A 25,012-nucleotide genomic window follows, 5' to 3' on the forward strand; every position below is an offset into this window, starting at 1 on the left:
TTGTAAAATAAACTTTAAAATAAGTGGATTTTAAGGTTGAAATTGACGTCTACAAGTCGTGAAACAACTCTGCTAAGGCATTATTAGCACTTCGTCCAGGCAGCTAAATCATATCGAAGATCTGTAAATATTTACTTTCGTCGTATAGGTAGCAGCATTGCGCTACGTTTCCATTGGTTCTTACCCACACATCGCCAAGCACAGAGGTCGTTAAGCCAACAATGCTGTAAAATTAAACGTACTTTATCTAGAGAAATTTACAATGCACATTTTGTGGTAAACTCTGTAGAGGCAAAACCTAACCTGTGGATCCATTATAATAACCTGGTTTACCTGTGCAAACACAGGTAGCAAGGGTTCTTTTTAACTAAACACATGATCATCAAATGTAACATTTGCTTGTAACATTCTGCTATGTTGGCTTGGCTTCAAAACTGTCTAACTTTTTTTACTTTCCCGTACAAGATAACCGCCCTTTTGTAATTAGTTTGATCCTCACAAGTGCACCTTACAAAAATCAACAGTACAGTTGCAAACTGGCTGCCTAGAAACGTTAAATTGAAAAGCATCCTTATCCACCCGCCACCCGGAACCTTCGCACAGGCTTTCCGAATGCGGCAATAATCACCAACGCCCGTTCGCACGCGAACGAAGCCGCCGGGGCCGAAAAAAAGGCGCCTCCGACCCTTCTCTCTTTCTCCTCTCAACCAGGCCGGCAAAAATCGACAGAGCAGAAAAGGTGCTTAGTACTTGCCGACCGCACCGACTTAACAGCAGTCTCAGCGGTTGCTGACCGCCTATAAACGCGTCACAGAACAAATTTCATCACCAAACCAGATTTTTTCGGATGACTTATGATAGAACGCGAATATCGCCAACGCTCATACCTTTACACGCCGACAAAACAAACATGATTACTCTGGATCTGTCAACTCTAACCCCCGCCAGGATACGATTACCTTGTCGATATACGTAGGTTCGCACTCGCATATGGCGTTTGTAAATAACACACGTTAACATAACGGTCGGTATACAGTAAATGATTGCTGGTATGAGTACTGGAGTATAAAAATGTACATTTTCATTTACACTTCCCATTATCAAATTTACTAACTACTCATACGTTTTCCCACAAATACGCATTCTAAAACGTAGAAATAGTCTCAATTTACACACTTGCATTCAATGTAAAACCGTGGCATTAACCTGCAGATGAAAGTATTTTATACCGTTCGACAGGCACATTCTATACAGCCGAGAAAATGTCCGCGCCGTTTTCGAGGTAATGTCCTTCTTGCACAATTTAGTAGCGGAACTTTTTGCTGTAATGTGCCTGCATACAAACTTGACGAGCAAAAATAAACACACGGTAACTTCATAATCCGCTCGGTTGAGTCACGTGTAAGATTCGAAATCCGCCAAATCATTCCGACCTGGGTCAATGAGTTCATTTGCCTGGCTCAGTTTTATCTAAAAAAAAAACAGCCAAAGCAGCGGGTTTAATCTGAAAAGATACGTAAAATTAGTTACATGCGTCTTACGAAAATGGTTGTTCTTTGGAAAGTGTCATAAATACTCAACGTAATTCAACTCCCGCATTACTGAAAAGATTTCATTTCATCAAACATGTCTGGAGAGCAAGGGTAGAATATTCACGCCGCCGCTGCAAGTAATTTAGGATTCCTTATTTGCATTTTGTAGCTGTCCGATACAAACGTGTCCGGCGGCAGGGCCACACCCGCAATCAGACAAGAAATTCGCGTTGTCCAAGCCAATAAATAATGCAAAAACAAACAGTTAATTACAGTTGTTTCCCATCAAACTTACTGGAAAATTGAAACAAACTGCATTGCACGCACGGTATTTTAAATTTCTCTTTTTTGCTCTCGCATTTATGTAATTAGCCTGGCTTACATTTTGTTGAAAACCAAATTACTTTCCCCAAGAATTTAAATTGTATTATAATTACATATTTACAATTATCAAATTGAATAAAATGTTTTTGTTTTTTCCATACTCCGTTTTTTTTTTAATTTTCCTAAACCCTATAGCAATTACTCGTCACCTAGGTGTTAACAAATTGTGATACAAGGCAGAGGTGATTTTCATTTTGGAACAAGGCAGTGGATGGAGCTACCAAACAACAATTATCAGACATTACAAATCAAAAAAGTTCTAAAGACTTCACCATCAAAATCATACTTTTTATTCCAGTCACTCGTCACATGAAGCTTTGTTGCACAATTTTACTGTAAGGCCGCGGTGCAATTAGAATAATGCGGAATTCCTATATTTCAAACAGCAATACGAAGTGAGTGACTTGTGGGAAAATTGAGATTCGCAATCGTCAGAATTACCACGTGACCGCGGTGGCATCAAATCCGACAAATCGTGACGAGGCACGACCTCGAAGTCTTGGCGATGAGAAATTGTTGCCGACGAGTTGTTTGAAGTCGATGGACGTGACTTCTCCAATGCTACGAGGCTTAGCACGGCGTGGGGAAAGACATTTTGGTGGGATTCACATTTAAGTGGGGCCGACAAACTAGGGTGGGAATAACCACACAGATTGTGTGTGCCGCTGTATGGGGTATACGTTATAGCTTTGGACTTCACGCGTTTCTCACATACATAATGTTGGATCCTAAAGTGGTATTTCTGCCAACACTCAAAGCATCTATTTTCTCAAATTTCGGTCCCTTTAAAATCATATTTATTCTGCCCAAAATGAAACAACTACGCAGCAGATGAACAATATACAAATAAATAAAATGGCATGGGCACCGATAAAACCATAAAGGCGTCAGGCACCCTTTTAGTGGAATGTGTTCAGTTTTATTCGTTGTTGTTTGCTGTAAACGCAGGGTTGAATACCACCAAGCACTAACCACCAATGGCGTCTATAAAAAACGCCTTTCCTCCGGAGTTAGGTTTGTCAACCGGAGCAAGAAAAGAGTCTTTGTGTTTATTTATAAATGACAAGCTGGCCGCGCAAGCTAGAGTTTCTGGATCATCCAGTCCGTTCTTTGCAGCAACGTAAACTTCGGTTTGGTCGGTCGGGCATGCGGCTACAAAACGGCAGCTTCTGTTGTGTTTGCCATTAGACGGATGAGCAGTGCAGCAAAAACAGGCTTTACGCTCTGTCGGATAATCCGAATTACGCTCACCGAGTATTATTTTTTTGACACCACCGGTATGTGATTTACTGTTTTTCTCCGTTGTAGGTTTGCACGTGTAGTTCGATAATTTGAAATTAAAAAAACCCGCTTATGCTTTGACGGAAATAATGCCGCGGATCACGTTTGGTGCAAATTCGCAGAGAACTTCATACATTCGACAATTTGTTTCGCGTGCGAATTAAACCAAAGTTTCATACTTTCGAAAATATCAATAACGCAGATATCAAACCAAATGGATGCCCTCCTGGTCGGAAATCACCATCAAGTTTTTTTTATATCGCAGGTAGCGGGAACCAACGAGACACAGCCATCTACTGATCCGATTGGATCGGATATGTTAAGTAGACTACCTGATCTGGATTCTGTCCAATATAACATATCGTATAGATAGAGAATAGTAGATAAAATTCACAATACTGTGAGACCGACTGGATGACAAACACTGTTGAGGCAAGTTATTTATAATTGCCTGCTCATGTTTAATATTTGAGAGTATGCATTAGGGCATACTGGAATGTATCGCAATATTTACCCACGATATGTATGAATACAACCTGCGTGTCATAACCGCCCAGTCTCGGTCACGTAATCCTTTCTTGGCGGGGGTTGGCGTTAAAAGATCCGGCGTAATCGTGTTTGTTTTGTCGGCGTGTAAAGGTATGAGCGTTGGCGATATTCGCGTGCTATCATAAGTCGCTCGAAAACCTCTGGTTTGGTGATGAAATTTGTTCTGTGACGCGTTTAGAGGCGGTCAGCAACCGTTGAGACTGCTGTAAGTCGGTGCGGTCGGCAAGTACTAAGCACCTTTTCTGCTCTGTCGATTTTTGCCGGCCTGGTTGAGAGGAGAAAGAGAGAAGGGTCGGAGGCGCCTTTTTCGGCCCCGGCGGCTCGGTTCGCGTTTGCGAAAGGGCGCTGGTGATTATTGCCGCATTCAGAAAATATAACTGTTGCGTCACTTAGGCTTAGAATGAGATTAATTTAAGGTCGCAAAAATAGTGATCTGTGTCGTCAAACGCCGCGTAATATATTGAGCAATTACATGTAACAGGTATAGTCACTGATCCATAGTAAGTCAGTTTATGTCATCTTTGAGCAGTGCAAATATAAGCAGCGATAAAGTGATAATTCTTTGCAAACGCAGAAATATAGTTCGGAAAAATGTTGGTTGCGTCGCCAGTTTAGGCTCAGGCACGATGAAAAAGTCTCAATGGAGAATCCCAAGCATATCGGCATAAGAGAGATACCTTGTTCTATCCTCGGTCCACGGGCTATCTTACTTGGTCAGCCACGTAAAATATTTTTAGACGACTGTCGCATAATTTTTTGATGAGACTGTGCCACTGTTTTGGAAATTGGGAATTGCTGTTTAGTTTTAGTAACACGTTTACGAAAACGGTTTTAGAAATTCCGATTGTCTGTTACTAGCCTTGGTCGCTTGGTCATGGGTCTTTTACCGTCTTCTTATGCCAAATATATGGTGCGGAATTCCCACAAAACAACAAAATGCATCATTGTAGTATGCCTGGCATCAAAAGTTGCACAAAAAGTGTATCACGCATACGGCCAAGTATAATGCTATTCTCTAAACAAATTAGCATGGATTTATATTCCAAAGAAGGGGGGGGGGGGGGGGCTATTCCTGTCTTCCCATTGTGATATTTGCCCAAGTGTACAGGCGTATTTTCATATGTAACTTACAGAAGATTTTGGTTGTTTAAATGTCAGACAGCAGTACAAATAAACACAGGTTCGAAAGGTGACGATGCACAGACTGTTAATATCAGTTGATCTCAGAACAGTTTTTATAAACCATTAAAGCGCTTTCCAATAAAACTAGTATTGAACATAAACTGTCAAGTTTTCCTTTTTAACCGAAATGGAAGCAGAGATGAAGTTGAACTGTTTTGATTGCCTTTGCAAGCATACAACTTGAGTAATTTGGCTCATTCAGATTTTTTTATTTTTGTGTTTCTATTTCACATATATTTCTACCTTAGTAAGAGGTTTGGAGAGTTTTTGCTTTGCTGGCTACGTCACCAACTCAAATAAAGCGTCAAGCAAATAAAATTATTTGTATTTGAAAAAACAAAAACAATATTAATGTATTACAAAGCTAAATTCAATGTTACTAACTTATTGTTCAACATGCATCTGCTCAGGATTATAGTACCGTCGTTTTAGGGTTATTAGCACCAAACTGGAACATGGCTCAGTGCGACAGGAATGACAAAAAGTGTAGTCATAGACCTTTACAAGAGCCGAATGCCGATTAACATGCTTCATGCTTCTGTGATAATGTCAAAAAGTGTAGACATGTTCTGTGACTTTTAAAACTGTAACTCGGGGAGGATACCAGTAGCGAATCGTTTTAAAGTGTTCGGTGATGTATTTGCGTTCCCAAAGCTTGTCGACCGTGCAAATGGCTCGTTGCTGTTACTGCCAATCCTACGTTTGTTTAAACTAAACGGTAAAATACTAGAAAACCAGAAAAGAGCACAAATTGCAATAAAAATATTGGAAATATAGTAGGGAGGCTTTGAAACCTCCGATTATCTACAAGACCGTGACATTTAGCCCTTGACAATAGCTGTTTCGTGGGACACAAAAACTATATAGGCAAATAATAACACATTTATGTTATAATCAGTGGTGATCTCCGTAAACGTTGCATGGTTCATTGTGCTCACTGAAATATTTTGTAGCATGCTTTACAAGGCGGATAAATAAAATATATAAACTCAGTTCTGTTTTATAGGGATGATAACTTTGCTGGAAAGACTATATGTGTGATACCAAGTCGTATAGCAGCCAATTCTTACATGACAATTGGTTATAGGTCATGTTTTGGAGTGAGAGTTTGTTGGAGAGCTTAGTTGGGGTAAAAACCGAAATTCTGATCGCTCTTCTGGTGTTGGTCGCCGTTCGCGGAATAATATCATACTTCCTGTCGCGTCCGGCAATACCTGGCCCATTTCCATGGCCCATTGTGGGAAATGCGATTTCACTCGGAGACGCGCCCCAGATTGTCATGCAAGATATGGCCAAAAGGTTTGTCGATATTCGATCACTTTGTAAAACTAACCAACATGTACGTAAACATTTTGATGATGTTTTTAGTCCATGTAGCGTCACCAACTTTTTTTTCTGAATATTTATTTGTTATTGTTCCAATTGGTGATAGCTAATGATGCCAGGGTCCCTTCCATTTATGCAAGTTATATAATCTCAAGGTTTTTTGAAAAACTCATTCAATATTTGATCCCTACCTAAATTTGGCGTAATATTTCATACAATGGCATGATTGGCATGGAACGTATCGATCCAGCTAGGCTGCAATGCCTGGGCTGCCAAGCCTGCTAAACCTACCTAAATTTGGGTTGACAAAGTCTCTGATCTTTCCCCTTTTCCGGTGTTGTGAGCAGTGGAGTTTCTTGGCTAGTCTTGGAGTGATGTTACTCCCACACTCACCCTGTGTTACGATGTTATAACGGAAAAATAATTACACTTTCCGCTCAGGTATGGCAGTATCTACCTCATGAAGCTTGGAAGCAAGGACATAGTTGTTCTTAACAATTACAAAGTGATCCGGGACGCACTTCAGCGACAAGGACAGGTTTTCGCTGGTCGTCCGGCGTTCAACTCCTATCGAAACATCTCACAGGGAAAAGGCGTCGTATTTAACGACGGAACAACACTAGGACCCAAGTGGTCCAACATGAAGCGAATCATCATCAAACTCCTCCATCGATTCACGGCGTCGCCGGAAACGCGAGGTTTATTGTGTCGTCACGTCCGTACTGAAACCATGCACCTTGTGAAGCAACTTTGCGAGCGCGAAGAGCAAGTCGCTTTCGGAATGAAAAAGAAGAGGGCGGAAAACGTTATCCAGGTTGGGGTCGCCAATCTTATGTGCGCGATGATGTTCGGACACCGCTACGAATACTCTAATAAGGTGGGTGACTGTATTAATATTTTAGAAATTGTAGATACCACAAGGTCAACGGAAAAAGCAGTCTGTTGACTAAATATGTAACCTCCTTTATACCCTGAACGTTTATGCGATAAATTGTATTACAAAATGGTCAGAAAGAGCTCTCATGCCTTGCCTGCGAGCTGTTTTTTTTTATCCAACGGTAGATTCATGAGATACCAAGACATTAGCGTTGGCCAGGGAGGAGCCAAGGGGTTCATGCTCCAAATATTTAAACTAAAGATTCTTAAGTTGGAAATTTTCAAAAATTTTAATTTCAAAAAATTTGTGACCTAGTATGTTTTACTTAGTCTTGCACGTCCCTGCTTTGTAACGCGAAGTTTCAAACCAACATTTGACGTCTGAACCCAGAAAATATTTGGCCAGCAAAATTTTGGGCTGGATACGCCACTACCTAATACTGTTCATTTGTTCTAAAGCACTACTGTGTAGTGTGGTCAAGTTGACAGCACGCATTCCTTATAAGTTGCAATTCTCACACGATTGACAGTCTGTTAGTAAATCTGGATAACTGAATTTTCTTTGAATTACACTTCTCGCATCCTCAAAAGCTACAAACACACAGAAACGATTATTTCCTGTATTAACCTATGGGTAAAAAGAATGGGGATTGGACCTTTGTTGCAGCGCACATGTTATCCTTGTTACCAAAAGCGATCTCTGCAACGATTTCATGGTCCCCTAATCGTGTTTGATCGCTGCACCGGCGACCCGCGTCCGCGAGTTCGTCTGACATTTCGCTCGTCGCCTTCGTCGAATTTCTTTCCTTCCTGCAAAATGTTCGAACGGAGCATGGAAACAAAAACCTCCCTAAGCTCGGTATGATAACAAGGCTCGCTCGGAGCGATGCGGTTTCAGGCAAACGACAATAAAGCTTTGGCCCTTACACCTATGTTACACTTACGGGATTAAGATGCAGCAACAACAGCAGCCACGTGAGCGTTAACATGAGACCAAATACGCTTACATAGCGCCGCTGGGTAGGTTTAAAACCCAAGGCGCTGATCGGTTGACTGCTGCAATGGTGCCAAAAGCGGCGACAAAATTTAGGGTTTTTTGCGTCGGTATTTGTTTATGGGGTCACCGTCTTAAGAGGCGAGTTCATCGCCAATGTCTGGTTTATTTCTGTCCGCCTTACGTGCCTTTAGCTGTGTGATTCCAGTGGATAGGAGTTTTAATGCAAAAATAATTCATCTTTCGTCTGTTGTAAGCGAAATGAAAAAGTTGTACATAAGACCAAATATTCTACTGTAGATTTGAAGAGTCCCAGAATGGTAGCGCAGATAAGAGTATGGGACTTTATTGTGTTGCAAATAAAATATACCCGACTAATAAACTGCACCAATTTTAAGTAGAGGAACCCATTCGACCTGGTACAAAGCCCACAAGAGTGTTAATAAGCCTCAGGGTGAAAACCGACGATCAGTTTATTGTCATACGTTCTACCCACAATTCATCTACATGGGATATACGGTTGCACTTAATTCTCGGCACCTGTTGAGCAAAGTAATCCTAAACTCTTGTGAGCCCTAAAACCCCGTTCTTCTTAGAAGCTTGTGGTGTCGCTGGTTTAAACATATAACAGGGATTGGCGATTGATTTTAGGTTTACATGCTTTTAATTTACGCGTTAGTATATGCTGCTAAGCCATTCTAAGGTTACAACGGTTCATTGGTGTGGAATGTACACTTCTTTTACTACCAAGGCAAACATGTTGCATTCAGTACACAACCGAGTAAATACAAGCACCCCAATGCAAATTTTAGCCAATTTTCAAACTAAAAACTCTTTTCTTCATAAAATAAGTCAAAAACATCAACTGATGCCGAGTCTATCAAAAAAAATTCTTATGGCACGAGCACAATGGAAACATTTTTGCTGGAGTTTGGTATGGAATGCCATTTGAAAGTAGTGTGCAGTTAACACTGTAGGCTACCATCGAATAAAACAGCAATATTTTGCCTCAAAGCTTTACAGCATTAGAAAAGCCCCAGTTCCACTTGGCATTTCGCTGTTCCGTTTCTGCCTCGCATCAGTTAATCAGAAAACCAGTCCAGCCTCGGCAAGAATTGTTACCAAAACCCTATTGTTAGGATCAAGCTCTCGCGATGTGATTTCGCAAACGTCGCAAGTTGTAATAAGTTTATGTACAGCAATGTTGAATACTTGACTTTCAACAAAAGATTACCAGCATTGTTAAATTAACAAACGTCCATGCAACGGCGGCATACAAACTTTCCTGTGGACTGGACCGATATTGATGGCTGTGCTAGATTCGCGTTTTCCAAATTGATAAAATTTAAAAAAAAGTTAGTGCCGTTTTTAGGGAAACGATTGTTATGTACAAAGCCACGGTTGGCGTTTTCTATGGATGAAACAAATATACAGCTTCCATTACGATTCCTCGTCAACACAACTTTGACAGAGTGTCTCGAGTACCTGAAAATGGAAGGACGAGATACAAATAAAACACCCTCACAGGCAAATGTCCCGAAAAAGCTAAATTGTGGAGTGTCAAATTGAGCTGGTGTGGGTGTACGTACAGAACCCCCAATCAGCCCTGTATTTGCGTTTACAATCCAACAATAGGGCTAACCTACGGTTCCATTCATCTGAATAAAACGTGGAGGAAAATGCGTCTCATGCGCGCCTTGCCGCTTTGTCGGTTAATATTATGCGAAGTTGGTTTCCACGTACGATCTGTCCACGGTTTCACCATCGATTTATCCAGATTCTACTTGACGTATTAGTCAACGTTATAATCTCGCGGTAGCAATACTGAAACTAAACATTTGCTCAGAAATTCCTAAAGCGCTATTCATAACTGCAATAGAAAGGACTTAACTGTCGATACACACAGGCGATAAGAGTGTTGCGGACCTGAAATTTATGCGTCATGGATTATGGTGTTCATAATGTAGAAGTGTTTTTACTCTCGTTGTAACTCGTCATTATTATCCACCAAAGAATGTCTCAGTACGATAACTCAACCTGAATCAGTGTTGCAATGTTTTTTTACGAAAACCGAACGGATCTGGATTCGTTCCGTGAAATGTGAAAAATATCCCACCTCAGGCCATCGCTTTGTTGCAAGTGTGCGTAACTACGTGGAATTGTGCAATGCTTGGCGCCATAGTTGGTTGCAAGTCATGTCGTTTCCAACTTGAACTTCTTCGACCAATCCTAGGTTTTTGTTCTCCTTCACCCTGCCTCCGTATCTGCAATAAATGTGCGTTGAGCAGGGTTCCAGTTGCTTGCGGAAATATTGCAAAATGCTTTACTGTGCGAGATTTTCCGCAAAAAGCGGCGTACGTGTCTTGTATTGCAGTGACGGTCACGTCGTCGAAGCACCCAAGTTCGTTGCTCCAGGCAAAATGTTCTGCGAGACAACTTGGCCTTTGTGTTTATTTATCGTTGCAAAGAAAGCTTGGCTGCACAACGCGAACAGACCGCAGAATACGCAAGAATGCCCTCGGCCAAGTTGTATCGAGAAACAGCGTCATTCTTGGTTCAGCGAAGGTTGCGCTTCATGCTATAGTTTTGTGTGCTTTTCTTTTCAAAACATTGTGCCAAAACTTGCCTTTGTTTATTCTTTAAACCTGCTCCAAAACTATTCTTTCACTACACTTGCATTGATTTATTCCAATGATATCACGCTTCTTTTACGTGGTCAATTGACCAGTTTTATCCACAAATAGGACATAAATATCACCAGGATGAAACTGTTGATATGTTTGCCACTTTTTGACTTAGCAAAAAGTTCGTTGAAAATCGAGTTTAAATCCCATACGCCTTAGATAAATCCTTGCGGAATTTCTCCCGAGTGGAATTTAAGATAATCGCTTTGCTTGTACAAATAGGGGCGGGAGGCTGGCCCTGGTCTTAGGCCAGATTTCATGGCGGAATCGAGTGCTTGTAAAGGGTCGAGAAGACTGGTGTCGGCGGCGCGCGCGTTTTCGCTATCAGCTGCGCTTCTCATGTGGTCTCACCGGTTGCGTGCCAAGGCGCCCCGCTCGTTCGATCCAGTTACGGGATCAGAATGCGACCCCGCGCCGGTGCGCTTGTCACGTGACTTATGGTGAAAAGAAGGCAAGAGCCCTAGAAAAAGTCGCACCGAAAAACGACGGCCTGAAGGCGATCGTCGGTTTAACGAACGGTGTGCATTAAAACAAATCACGCAGAGCTTGTATTTCTTATTGCCGTGACAACTTCAGTCGAATCTTCGTCCAGTCTGCGATACGCATACAGATAACGTACCTACGCATTGGTCAAAAACGCATTCTCTTTCGACGCATACCTACAGCTACGCACACTGCAACCAATCCGCGCACATTCCTACCTATGTTTACGGAGGCTCTTTGGCACCAAAGTGAGTCCTAATATTGTTATCGTCTCATGTCATGATGAAAATAACTCGTTGTGTGCGTAGGGTCGGAACCATGCCCGTGTGTATTGGTAACCAACCTGGAATACAATAATTCAGAGGTTATGGGAGTGTCTATATGCGTCTGTCTCGGACTTCGTGATCAGACGTTTTTAACATAGAACGTGCCAAAAAGCAGGTGGCACAGTGTCAGTCAGCTTAGGTTCTAAATCGCATTCCAGTTCGTTTTTGTCAATTTAACTTCGATATATTTTCGTATACTCATCTTCACGATGGCTTGGGTGCATATTTATGGACGCTAATAATGATCGCGTGCAGATAACGGCAGTGTACCTCGGACCGTATAATTACCACCTCCTCAATCTGTGTTTTCAACGTCCAGGCCAATCTGCACGCTCAGGCATTGATGATCGGCTTTGCTTATACGCGGCACCTCCAATACACATTTTAGTTATCCGTTCATTGCTTGACAAACAACACACATTCGTCACCCCATCGTCATTCCAACCAGATAGACGTTAAAATTTACCACATGTGGTCGGTGAGTCGAACTGTTTGCCTTGTGAGCGACCGGCTTTGCAGCCAACACGCCAGAAACAACAGATTCGCGTGCGAGGCCGTCTAAGTAGGGGAAGCAAACGGGCTCAGTCAAGTGGTGCCGTCATCGGCGTAACTGTTTACCGAGGAAGTGGTCAAGTTCATTGCGTGCGAGACGATCTTGCTGACAATCGTTTGCGGGCTTCTTACATTTAGATGTGAAGTGTTTCAAACTGTATTTCTTTTCGTTTTCATCCCACACTCTCCGTATTTGGCCAGAATTGGAATAATTTGGTTTAGATTTGCCCCATTGGCGGAAGTGAATTGTCGAAAGGTTTTGTGGCACAGCAAAAATCATGCTTATCTTCGTGTGCCAATGCAGGATCATCCAACAGCGAAAGTCGTTTCTTGGCGTTCTTTGCGAAATCATTGATCATAAGTGTATGTCATGTCATTGTAACCTTACAGTTGTACTTTTCAAAACAAAATTGTTTCCAATTATGTAATTCATCCTTGCAGTAAAAATATCATCGTTACTGATTCAAATTACATGCAACAAGAAGTCAATCGCGGCGGATTGCAACAAGGGTAATGCCCAACTCTCAATGGTGCCAAGCATTCACTTACGTGAAGGGGAATAAGCCCCCGTGCATTACACGGTGCTGTAAACATCAAGAAAAGATGTACACACAGGCTATAAAAATATCGATCCGGAAAAAACGTGTTTTTGCGGTGCCAAAATATCTGGCCGTGTTATTTTGGGATTTCCTTTTCCATTGGAAATAAATGCTTTCTCAAAATAGATGCGCGCGTTCGTTTTTATGTTGACGTTCGGATATTTTTGCTTGTAGAAAATAGTGCGGTGTCGCCAATATGGACCAAAGCCATCTTCATATACTTTCTGTGTTTCGTTTTTTGTTGCCAGCAAGTAGTGTTGTTTCCTCCTGAATGAGAAATGTTGTTTGTAATGAGATTTGTCTTCAGAAACTGGGCAACGACGTTCTGTGGTTTGGATTTATGTCTAGCTGTAAAGTTCCTCGGGAAATTTCTATCGGAGAAATATAGAAAGATGCCTTTCATCTTTATTTAATTACAGCATACACAAGAATATGGGCGTTACTTTGAAGGAGTTGGTTTGTGTATGGTCTACTGGACGGCACATGCTAAATCGTGCGATTGTACCACAGATACACTCATCAACATTAGAAAACTAATACATTTTCCACATTGTGTAATGGTGATAAAGGTAGTCTATAGAGTAACCTTCAGTGTTACAACCGCGCCTTGGAACTTTTCGGCCATTCTGTCATTTCATAAATATTACCCTTCGTTCTAATTCTACATCGGAGTGTCATTAATTTTTATCGTTTTGATGTGCGTGAGAACGAACCGATGGGTCGCACGCGATCTTTCGTGAGAATTTCGACTTTACCTTGCTCGTTAATTATTGATGACGAGGGGCCCGCGCCCGGGGCACGGATCGCTTCTTATTGCCAAACGCCAAGGGGGGGATGGGGCGGTTAACGATTCTCACAAATCGTTTTTGTCGGTTAGCAAACCCCAATGCGTGCGAGGCCTTTTTCATTAGAATGAACAATCAATCTGGTGGCACAGTTTAGCTCAGATGGTTAATATGTGACATAAACCTACTCCGAGTGCTCCCCACACGTAATCATATTTTGGTTTCGGATCACTTGTTGCGGCTGTGCTTATAACAACTTGATTCTGTTAGAATCCCAATTTTTGTGTAGTGAACGCTTACCAATTCAAAGTAGCATTGGTTCTTCTGCAAATGCACCACGTGGTTTCTGTTGTGGCATTAGATTCGTTTTATTAATGGGATATAGTACATGCATCGTTTCTCGTTGCATTTTTCACTCTTCTGATACCGCTATTTAATTTATTGCGCTACCTGCACCGTCTCAATCGTTGCAGCAGCGAAATGTTTCAAGGTTATCGCGACCTCTCACCAAATACAATTAAGTTTGAAGCACTTTGAGGTCAGGCTAAGAGGGTCTTGCCACAGAGTAACCTTGAGGCACGTAAAGTACATTGGCAAACTACTGGTGGTATTACATCCAATATTTGATCTGATGTTGATCTCACCAGTGTGGTGTGTTGATTGAAGCGAATGTAAAGTTTACCGGGTCGTCGCCCCGCTGGGTTTTGACCTTTTCTTGGAACCGAAAAGCGTTCGTTAAGTTGTCAATTTATAACCTTTATTTGCCACGAGATTCTTCCTGCAGGTTTAGTGAGAAAGATGAATGATCCGATTCCCAATCTCTTGTTGCGTTTCAGGACCCTGAAGGGACAAAAAAAGAGGCATTGCGAGACCTTTTGCACGTCAGATTATAGGGGAGCCAAAGCCTTTGCGGGTAAAATTCCTCACCTTTAAAGCAACAATGATATTCATCTCCTAAACTCGTTTACGCTCTCTCTTGTGGGGGCTTGTAGCATGGAAGATTTATTATAAGGTTATGAAATTGTTTTCTTGGTTTAGTAATCTAGGGATTTGTTGTCAACTTGCGAACTTTACTCCACATTTCGCTTTATCACATAGATATTCCTTACAAAAGTGCAGATTTTCATGTTATCCCAATCTCAACGCTTCCAGCGTAAACCAACTTCTGCGAATCTCACCTACTTGAACCGTCCACTCTCAAGTGGCAGAAATACACACTCGGCCAGGCCTCCAGACACGTCCAACCAGCGGCTTGGAAACAAGACCTCGCCAACCGCAAGCCGATTATTTACGCAAGCATAGCGGTTGTTTACATTGCATCGACACGCTCGCAGCTGATGTTGACACGTGCGCAGGGCGGTTTGGTTTATGGGGAATTCCCTTCGATGGCTTTCGCTTGCCAGTTTGTTGGGCGGAAAGCTTTAATTTTGTTTCACACGTGGCCGAATAAAATGTATAGTGATTGTCAAAAAAAAAACATTCACTCCTTGAAATGTCTCATCTGTAATATACTTTCATATCACTGAAAGAACCTTTTTAAATTAGCTAAGGAAAAGTTTACAACACATATCCAACAGCAGGGATACATAAATGCGGGGTGGGTTAACTGTTTCAAAACACTTAAACACAACGTTAAGTCGAAAACGATATAGGGTGTTTAGTGCAATGACAGTTATTTAAATCTTTACCCCCAGTAGAAAATGCAAGTTTATCCACCTTCAGCATCCAGAAGTTTCGAAAATCTGACGATGTATGCAGACGTCTAGACCCAGGCTCCGCGAGACGGCACAGGGACTCATGCTAGCCTAGAGTGCCTACGAATAGCCAAAGAGGCCCTTAAACGCCAATGTTTGCTTTGAAGCTAAGGGATTTCTATCATAAAGCTTGGGTACCACTTTTAATTTTATTTCCATAAAATGTCCTCGAACATTTACTCTCTCAAGGGTTGTGCACATGGGGACCAGGTCGAAAATTCCCGCATGTAACACGTGTCCGTCTGAGTGGCGCCTGCATACTGACCGCGTTTTAGATTTCAAAATTCCCTTTACTGCAATGGGATCTGACCCTGGGGAATTCTCTTTATTCTCTTTAAGTCTCTTCAACTTGATTGACGGCAAAGAGGCCAAGTCGATTTGGTAACCGCCATTCGTAAAAAAGTTTACCATAAGTTAAAATTTCTTTGTTATATTTCTTGCAAAGTGGCAGGGGCCTCCTACGTATATGTGAAAGTTTCCTGGCGAGATGTGCGCTTGCGCACCAGTGTACCTTGACCACAATATACCTGTAAAACCATTGAGCGCCTGTAGCTCAGTTGGTAGAGCGTTGGGCCTGGTTAGCCCAGGGTCGTGAGGTAAAACCTCACCAAGAGTTTGATTTTGCAGATCTTGCTCCGGCTTGTCAGGAAAAAGTGGCAGATCCAACTAGGCTGTAATGTCTGGGCTGCCAAGTCTGCACACCTGATGATTGAAATTTTGTTGGTTTTGTTGTTTTTAATTACAAATTTGTGGCCTAATGCATACCAAAAAAAGTTATCTTCTTACGCAATTTTTTAAATCAAAAACCATATCATCTCAAAATTTTATTCTAATAAATTTGGCAACCCCGCACAATCTTCACAGGGTAATAACTTTCTGGGACTGTTTCCAAGAAAGTCATGCGTAATAGGGTGATTAAGTAATGTCGTAATGTTTCGTAACCAAATCAGTGATAAAGTGACTTCAACAAATTCCATGCGATTTTCCCCGCTCTGTTTATGCTGTTTTCGGCAAATCCATGCTGGTTTACGCCTTTATCGCGCCATGCGGAGTTCTAATCGCAGACGCAAGCGGCACGTTTATTAAAACTGCAAGATTGATCCACGCCCAAAGCTAGATTCGTGACTCAATACCAGGTTAAATGCAGTTTTCCTGCCACACCGCCACAGCGAAGCTTCCGTACGCGGTTTACGACAGCACGGAACAAGTCAACCGTTCGACATCTTCGTGATGTAGAGTCGTGAAACGGCGGTTTTCCGCTACGCAGCTCGCTTTTATTGGTGCTTCCCGAAAGAACACTTACGTCATGATTTTTTTTTGGAATTCCAGCTTTTCAAGAAGGAACTGTCTGATTTGTTACAATATGTTCACATAGTAATTCTACTGGTCTTTTCGCGAAGCCGTTGAGTGTGTAAACAACACATGTGTTAACAATAGCGACAAAACTTTATTGGTGCAAAGTGATTACAATCTTGCTGAACGTCTGGTAAGATATTTTCAACCAGATATCGACTAGCAACAGACGTTTGCCATTTTTAAAATTATATATTGTCTGTATAATGAGCAGAAAAAAAGAAAACTGGATATGCCTTCTTAACCCTTGAAATGTTTGGACCCTGTACACATTTCAACAACCCCTACAGCCCTTTGCAACCGCCTTGTGACATCACAAAGCCCCGGCGTGATTTCCGGCCGTATTCATTCCTACTCATACGGATCGCACCAGGCACAGCAAAACACTTCCGATTCCAATACATTTTGCTTGTAAATATTCATTTAATCTGCTTTTTAGTTGCCGCATTCCCGGTGTCGTAACTGATATTTGAAATGATTTTGGTGGCGCCTTAAACAAAAAGGGCGAGGCCGTCCCGCACCGTGGGACTTCATTTATCTCCTGGTGTAAAACCCACATTGCCCCCTAGGAAAAATACTACCTGCGCCTCGCGCTCTCTCTGACTCATATTTTAAGGTTAAACCCGTTGCACTTGGTATTTGACACGACGAACCGACCGCATTTTATGTTGCAGGAATTTCAGGATCTTGTCAGTCTGAATCGGGAGTTCGGTCAAGTTATCGGCCCGGGAAGTGAAATTGACGTCATGTCCACCTGGATCAGGGTGAGTTTTGATTTAGGTGTTCTAAAAACCCTCTCTTTATTTTGTTGTTTTTGCAAAATTTTCTTTGAAAAAAAATATTTCAAAATAGGGTTCTCATACACGTGTCCAAGCGCGATCCTTGGCCAATTTAAGTGACAAACATTTGGGTCCCTACGGCGCCTCGGCGATGAACCGTTGTTGGCCATGTATCGCTTATTGCCTTTTTGGGGGGATCCCCGGCATCGCAACAATGGGGTATAACGCTATTCATCGGCAATAGGAGGTGTCATGTTCAAAATTGCGGAAAGTTAGGTACATTTGCCATTTCTCCGTCATATATAGAGTGTATGGAGTTACACGTGAATTTTACATTGAGGAATTGACGTCGATACGAAACCTGGGCGGAGTTGAATTCGCAACTGTTGGTGTTATGTAAAAGAAAGTTGCAAATATCGTCATACATGCCTAAAAGCTATATCACATGCTGTGAAAATACCTCAAGTACTCGACATTGAAATAAATGTGGCTTCAAATTCGGTGTCGCTGAATTTAAACCAAAATGGCGTCTGCCTGGTTTTTCAAAACTGCTATTCAGTGGGCTACGTAATGCCAAAAACCATCAAATAAAGAAATAAACAAGAAGGAAGGGGACAATTTCATTCCGCAAAAGTTTCGCGGGCGCCGAAACAAGCTAAAGCGCCACTTAAACCCCGAGCTGACAGGTGCCGCGAACTGGTAATCTCCAAAAATGCCCTGTTTTCACCAGCGCCTTGCCGCAGAGGAGTAAGTGCAAAATTACTCAGACAATCTATGGCATTGACCACTCGCCTTCTGAGGACAGGCGAACGGACCATGCAGTTGCACTCGATGGTCATGCCGGAATGTGTGACGTGAAAGCGAACTCACTGGAAGGTCGCGGTGGTTCCTCCCGTTGCCCGGAGCAACACTTACCGTCGCGCACCGTTTTTGCTCAAATATCTTGCATAGTTTTTTCTTCGCTAGAAAGGAGCCGTCGGCCCCCTCTCTCTTTTCCTTTGGTCTCTTTCGGGGTTGCGCTTTTCTCTTTTCTCAAACCTCTTGTCGCGTTGGGCCGCAATGAGCGACAGAGGCGACAGGAAAAACCGACCCAGCCTCGCTTCTTAAACAGTCAGTGAAGCGAGGCCGGCAACCTCTCCTTCAGTTGTAACGAAATAAAGGAGCAATAATTTACGACATCTTTGAAAAAGAGTGGACACATTCGTTGCTGAAGAATATTCTCCTGTGTGAGGACTTCTCTGGCTGCTTCGACCACGTGACCGCAATTTGGTGGCTTGAACCGCTCGGTGAAGCGTGACGGCGAACTCGCGCGAGTTCAGCGGACGATTGCGTGACAAGGTATACTCTGCCGCTTCCTATCATTAACTGTGACGACCGCCGACCGCTTGGCTGCTTGGTTAGCCTCTCTACCAAATCGAGGTCCATCGCGGCGGGGTTCACAGCGTCACTTCCCGCAGATAGATTTGCCGAACCCAGGCATAATACACATTTGTAGTTGATCATGTTATGCCCGAGTTATAGACGAATTATAATAATAGCAAACGTTCTGCGTTTCGATAAGCCGCTAAAATCATGTGGAAATCTTTCAAGGCTTTGGCGAAGTTGCTCTGGGTCAAAAACCTAAAATAACTTCAGTGATATGAAGATGTCTTATCATTAAAAATATATTTGTTTGATGATCGCGTCAAGTTGGTTCACAAGTCACTGTAGATTAATACGAGCATTTCGGAGCTGGTAAAGATTTTAGATTCCCAATTTCTGTGAACAGATGACACACTCATCCCAAACAAAACGTTACGACGACGCACCCGAAAAAGTTTGACCTTTTTTAGAGAAATTTTAGTTGCGATCGCATGTTGGGAAAAAAGTTCGTTCAAATAATACAATAATTTTATTACTACTGCAACAACTCAAAAGAAACACGCAGTGTGTTATGGAAATAAATTTCGCCTAAAACCTCCAAGCAAGCTTGCTACGCACTATTTGGGATCTCCTGGTCTATGCTATTACCAGCAACAGGCATGACAAGTCACTCAAGAAACCACCCCGGCGCCCGAACAAATGAAATGAACGACTTTTATATCTTTTGTTATGACAATATTTACCCGATCCCTGCCGTGGTGGTGAAGAGTGGTCGTATGTTGTTACAAGGCGCGTGGCGAACGCCGATTCGAGCCCGATAATCGTATGGTCGATTATATTTGGTTACAAACGTTTTCTCTCTGCGCTGTACGCTGTGGTCTATATGATGTTTTTCTTCCACCTCCCGTTGTGTTCATGAACTCATGGGCATTGTTGGCTTTTCATTGCGTGCCTTTTCATGGCAATTTAAAGTTTACCCGCATAAGTGATTGAACCTGCTGCGTTGTTTATTAACGTATAAACCACCCTATTTATTTTAACCACATTGATAAGATAGTCTTATATCTATCTATGTATATACGTACAGTGCATGGTTTTGAAGAAAAAACACGACTGGGTATTTTGAGCTGCATTGATTGTTTGTGTCGAAAATATAAGGAGGATTGTATAAAACACAAAGCAATTTTCAAAGAATATCTAAATGTGAAAATCTCACAACGTTTTTCGTTTTGTCAACGAGTGCCACCTAGCGGAGACGTGTTTGCATTGAAAAGGCAATTATATATTTGAAAACCGCGAACTATTTTTAAGTTGTCACATAAGTTGTCCTTTTCCTATTTCATCAAAAGTAAATTACGACGTTCATTTTACTCGTGAGTTTCTCTTATTTAAATTTGTCCATTTACGGTCTTTGGTCAGCAAGGTGGAAAAATGATAAACCGGCTGCTTGTACGGAAACAAAATTCATTTTTTTCAACCACCGCAATCAAACGTCACCGATGCATTACACATTATTGGCTCTATTGAGTGTGTTCGCCCTTGCAGAACATCAACAAATTTGGGGTTGGTTCGGTTCGTTGGCGAAATGCGTTTGAATAGCTCGTTTCCTCTGAAGCGGTGCGTTTCAAACCCCATGCCATTCAGTAGTTGCCATTATTGCGTTTACTTATTTTTTTTTTCACGTATGCTTCAAAACTGAACGCAAATGTTAATGGTTTGAACGCAGTGATATGTGGACCCGAAACTCTTCCTCTAGACATTCTCTTGTTTTCAATATTCTTTATGTCTTGACCGTCTCGATGGATTTTTTCAACCTGTTTAGCTTTATCCGTTTGTTTATTGCGCACCAATTACTTTCAACCATAATCAGTCATTAATTTTCCTAAAGCAGTACAACTTATTTTATCATCGCTTAAGCTCCGTCCGATGGGCTTGCGCACTAAAATTCACTCTGTGCAAATTTGAGGCAAACGTGCGTTGCTGCTGAAGCACCGAGGCACGCGACACGTAACCCAGATTATTTATCCCAAAATACCGCACACATTAAAAACGAAACGGAACCCATCACCCCAAAGGTCAGACATTTTTATCTTCTTTGCATTGGAGCTCTCTTTTCACCGCACCCTGTCACGTGACAAACGAACTCGCCCGCCGGACGCATGAACTTTTCATCGGCATGCCACCGCGTCATGGGAGAATTCTTACGTCATAAAGAGCGACCTTGTGTCTGAGGCCACATGTCCGGGCGTGTGATCTCAGGGCCGCTGACACCATTACATCCCCACTGGGCGCATATTTCAGTGCTACCGCATTTACTTTGCTACGCAAAGCAGCTGCCTTTCCGCCGTTGAAATATTTTTCTGTTGTAAACGATGGGAATGTGGGGTCCGTGGGATTTCAATAGTAAACGCTTCACTATCGCGGCGGGGAAATTGCGACACGGCACTGAAATATTACGCAAACTACAAACGCTGATGTGCTGCAAGAGTTACGCAATGTTAATGTGACGAAGTTACTACCAAAGGCCTGAAGATTTCGGATTAGGAGTTTCGTAAAAGCTTAAGATGACGTTTTGTGTCGATCCAGCGCAGTATATTATTTTCCACTTAATCTAATTTTATACCAATCTACTTACTCCAAGGATCGAAAATCAGTACAGCATTTTGTTAAACTTGCTGCATTGCATTATTTTTCAGTACATTCCTAAATTTGCGAAGATCCTCAAGACGTTTGATTTTCTCAACAATCGAACGAACAACTGGATGATCGCAAGGTATATCATGTGGATTACTGATAAATAATTTATCTTACGCAAACAATTTCGCCATAGTCACAATAATTAACAAATATTTTTATGAATCGAAATTCGAAATTTTAAGGTTGCGTTTGAAAAACACAGCTTGTTTTTAATGCTGCCTCACGCAACCCAGCGACTTTTATGATACCCAGGAGCAAAGAGCATCGGGAAACCTACATACATGGAGTCGTTAGGGACATTGTCGATACTTACATCGCCGAAAGCATAGATGATCCGACACATACCATTGATGAAGAAGACGTCGTTTCCTTGACGACGGACTTGTTTGGCGCCGGCCAGGACACGCTCTCTACTGTCATGCTGTGGATTTTTGTGTACTTGGTCTATTTTCCAGATTACCAACAACGGGTAAGAGAAACCAACGCAGATAAGTTATCAACATAAGCTTTAGGTTGCTCATTGGTTTAGTGAGAACATATCGATTTGACTTCTTCGCCAAAAATCCCATCGCCGTTATCAAACAAACCTTGTGGAGTTCCTTTTAAATGTTATCAAACAATTTTCCTGCTATATTTCTGTTATCGTACAACAACTTGTAATGTACGCAGAGAGAATGTCATTAAGACCACAGAATTCAGAGTTTGGGGTCATACAAGGCAACTTGCAGCTAAATGTCTTGTTATTAGAATGTTATTGACCTAATGATCTTTTTCAAGCATTACTTTCACCACCCTATGCCACCTTCTCGACTTTTTACAACAGTTGTTGCTTTAGATAAAAGACGAGTTGGATGAACATCTCAAGGGTCAAAGGTTGCCGACCATCGACGACCGCAAGCACTTTCCATTCACGGAGGCAGTTCTGCACGAGATCTTCCGCCATTCGTCCTTCACTCCCTCCACTATCCCGCACGAGACGACTGAGCCGACAACATTAGGTCAGTACCACATCCCGAAGAGCACCATCGTGTTCGTGAATCAATACGCGGCGAATCGTGACGAACACGAGTGGTCGGATCCGGATACATTCGACCCGTACCGGTTCCTCAAAGCAGACGGGACGTTGATCCACAAGCCCCACGAACGTTATCTTTCATTTTCGACCGGCATTCGAAAATGCCCTGGAGGCGATATCTCGCGACTATTGCTCATACACTTTATCGCCACGTTTTTCAGCGTGGCAGAAATTGTGCCAGAGAGCGGACACACTCCGACGCTAGAGGGCGTCTACAACCTCTCTATGAGGCCCAAAGAACTCAAATTCAAAGCTCGGCTTCGACATAGGCGAGTTTTTGAAACTGCCTTCGTGCATCTCGAAAAGGTGGCCGTACCAGTGCACAAGGACAAGGTCGACATCCTTGAAAGCGAAAACATCAAACCCGATCCCGTGCACGTAAACGGATGGAAGAAGACTCTCGAGACTGAATTTTCCGATAACGACTTTGAGACGATGGAGAAAGTTAGCCGAGTAATGCGGAAGCGGAAATCGAGAAAGTTGCCTTTTGATGATATAAACGGCAACCAGATTTACGGCCTTTATCCTGAATGATAATTCGGAAATCAATCAACAGTTTGGTATTTGCAATGGTCTAATATCCTGTTAAATCCATACACAAATCTATTACCACGTATGTTTTCTATGATAACCCTTTGCCTTAAAACAGGCTTTTTGCCTGCATTGAAGGTGACTTTACATCGTTTAGATATAAGACGGAACGAAGGTAATGGACAGTTTGACGACGTGGTAAATAAGGTGTTTTGGATCCGATTAATGACGTTTTTCTATTTGTTGAAAAAGTGTTCTTTTATGTTGTGGTTATGCTTACGGTATTTTTCTTTTTTTCTTTTTACGTTTCAAAAGAGAGAAGTGTTTTCTGCCCCAGCTTTCCTGTTTTTATCTTTTAGTTCGTGCCTTTGTAAAGGCGTTTATACATTTATATATTATACATATATTTATACATATATCGTTGTTTGTCCCTTTGGGTCCTGCACTCTTTGTGTCGAGTAAATGTTCATGCAAGGGAGTGCCTCGCATTAATTCGTATTTAAATTTTCCCTTTTGAAATCATTTTTAATTTTTCCTTTGAAACCTATGCGTTCTTCAAAGCTCCGCATCGTTGTTTCTTTGCCTAATGTTTCGTTTAATTTGAAGCAACATCAGTGTTACGTAAGCTCTATCGCCTAAGATGCTGGAAATAGGTTTGAGTTGAAAGGGTCCACAATTTGCTCAAGAATATTTTATCATGCTTTGCATGCAACAACACTCATCAACCACGTAAACATGCTGAAATTTTTCCATTCTATATTCATCGAGATAAAGCAGTACACGGCTTTGTTCTTGTCGATCGATTATTAACTTACTTCTTTATTTGTTCCAAGCGCAGTTTTCAAAAATTTTCGACCGGATTCACCTAAAGAATCGCTGAGGAACCCACACAAATTTATCTCTTTCGTCATCACAAGATCTTAAATTTTTAAAAAAATGTGTAATATTTTTATGGAAGCGATATGCCACTGCGCTTGCCCCTGCGTAACCAAAACGGACTATTTCCCAAAACTGGGTGACTTGAAAATTAAAACATGAATACACGAGTTCTTGAACGAATTGTCATAAATTTTATCGGTAAACTTTGCGTCAGATCGGTTTCAATCACATCTATAGGTCTTCTTAAACTGATGCCTGCAAACGTAGCACAATCTTTCCTCTAGGACATTTTATTTTTAGGCATATTATATACCGAGACCACGTAATACATGCACCTATCTTTTGTTGCCATTTCTTGCTCGTCTTCTGAAAGTGAGCGTATACGCGCGGAGGTTCAAAGATATTTGTTATGTTTCAATTCGTACGTTTTGTGAAATAAATTAATTGGAAAAAAACTCAAACTTACGCTGTTTTTATAAAATGCGACAATGACTACAAATTGCTTCAACCAAAAGCTGTTTCGCCGCAACCCTTGGAGCGCGGTATTGTATGGCTGGCAAGGTTTTGAAAAAAAGTGAAAGTCAACAAAATGATGCGTACATTCGGAACCGTGGCGACATCTTGCGGTAGAAAACACAAACAACATCCCTTCCTTTGTTAAACCAATCAAGTATAGAGCATGGTGCAGATGCACAGGATCGCGACGATACAACTCACCATTAGATTCAATAACATACGGTCGTGACCACACGCTACAGCATATCTCGATCAACAGTGGTTTTCCATTTCTATTGTGTTACAATATGCGCTCTGTTTGGAATTATCTGATGAAAATTGATGGCGTTATCTCCAACAACTTTGAGGCTACAGGTAGTTACTTTACTATCTGTTTCTTGTCAACAACTGCATGCGGTAATTTTTTAAATTCCAATCCTGTTTCGATGAACCAGATCAAAAAAGCCATTGTTTAGTAGCAATGACATACAAATCCGCACTAATCCGCAATAATCCGCAGAAATTGATATATCT

General features: G+C 41.9%; 1 protein-coding gene across 1 annotated transcript; it reads left to right on the top strand.

The window, feature by feature from the left end:
* The first annotated feature begins 5,944 nt into the window (after window positions 1–5,944).
* Window positions 5,945–23,107, top strand: LOC145910537 (cytochrome P450 1A1-like). The gene is made up of 6 exons (XM_082997695.1): window positions 5,945–6,227; window positions 6,696–7,131; window positions 17,335–17,424; window positions 21,498–21,574; window positions 21,751–21,967; window positions 22,334–23,107. The coding sequence occupies exons 1-6, from the start codon at window positions 6,019–6,021 to the stop codon at window positions 23,105–23,107; spliced, it is 1,803 nt and encodes a 600-aa protein (XP_082853821.1). The 5' UTR covers window positions 5,945–6,018.
* Window positions 23,108–25,012: the final 1,905 nt, after the last annotated feature.

This window comes from Ascidia mentula, chromosome 1 (genome assembly GCF_947561715.1).
Source record: "Ascidia mentula chromosome 1, kaAscMent1.1, whole genome shotgun sequence".
NCBI lineage: Eukaryota > Metazoa > Chordata > Ascidiacea > Phlebobranchia > Ascidiidae > Ascidia > Ascidia mentula.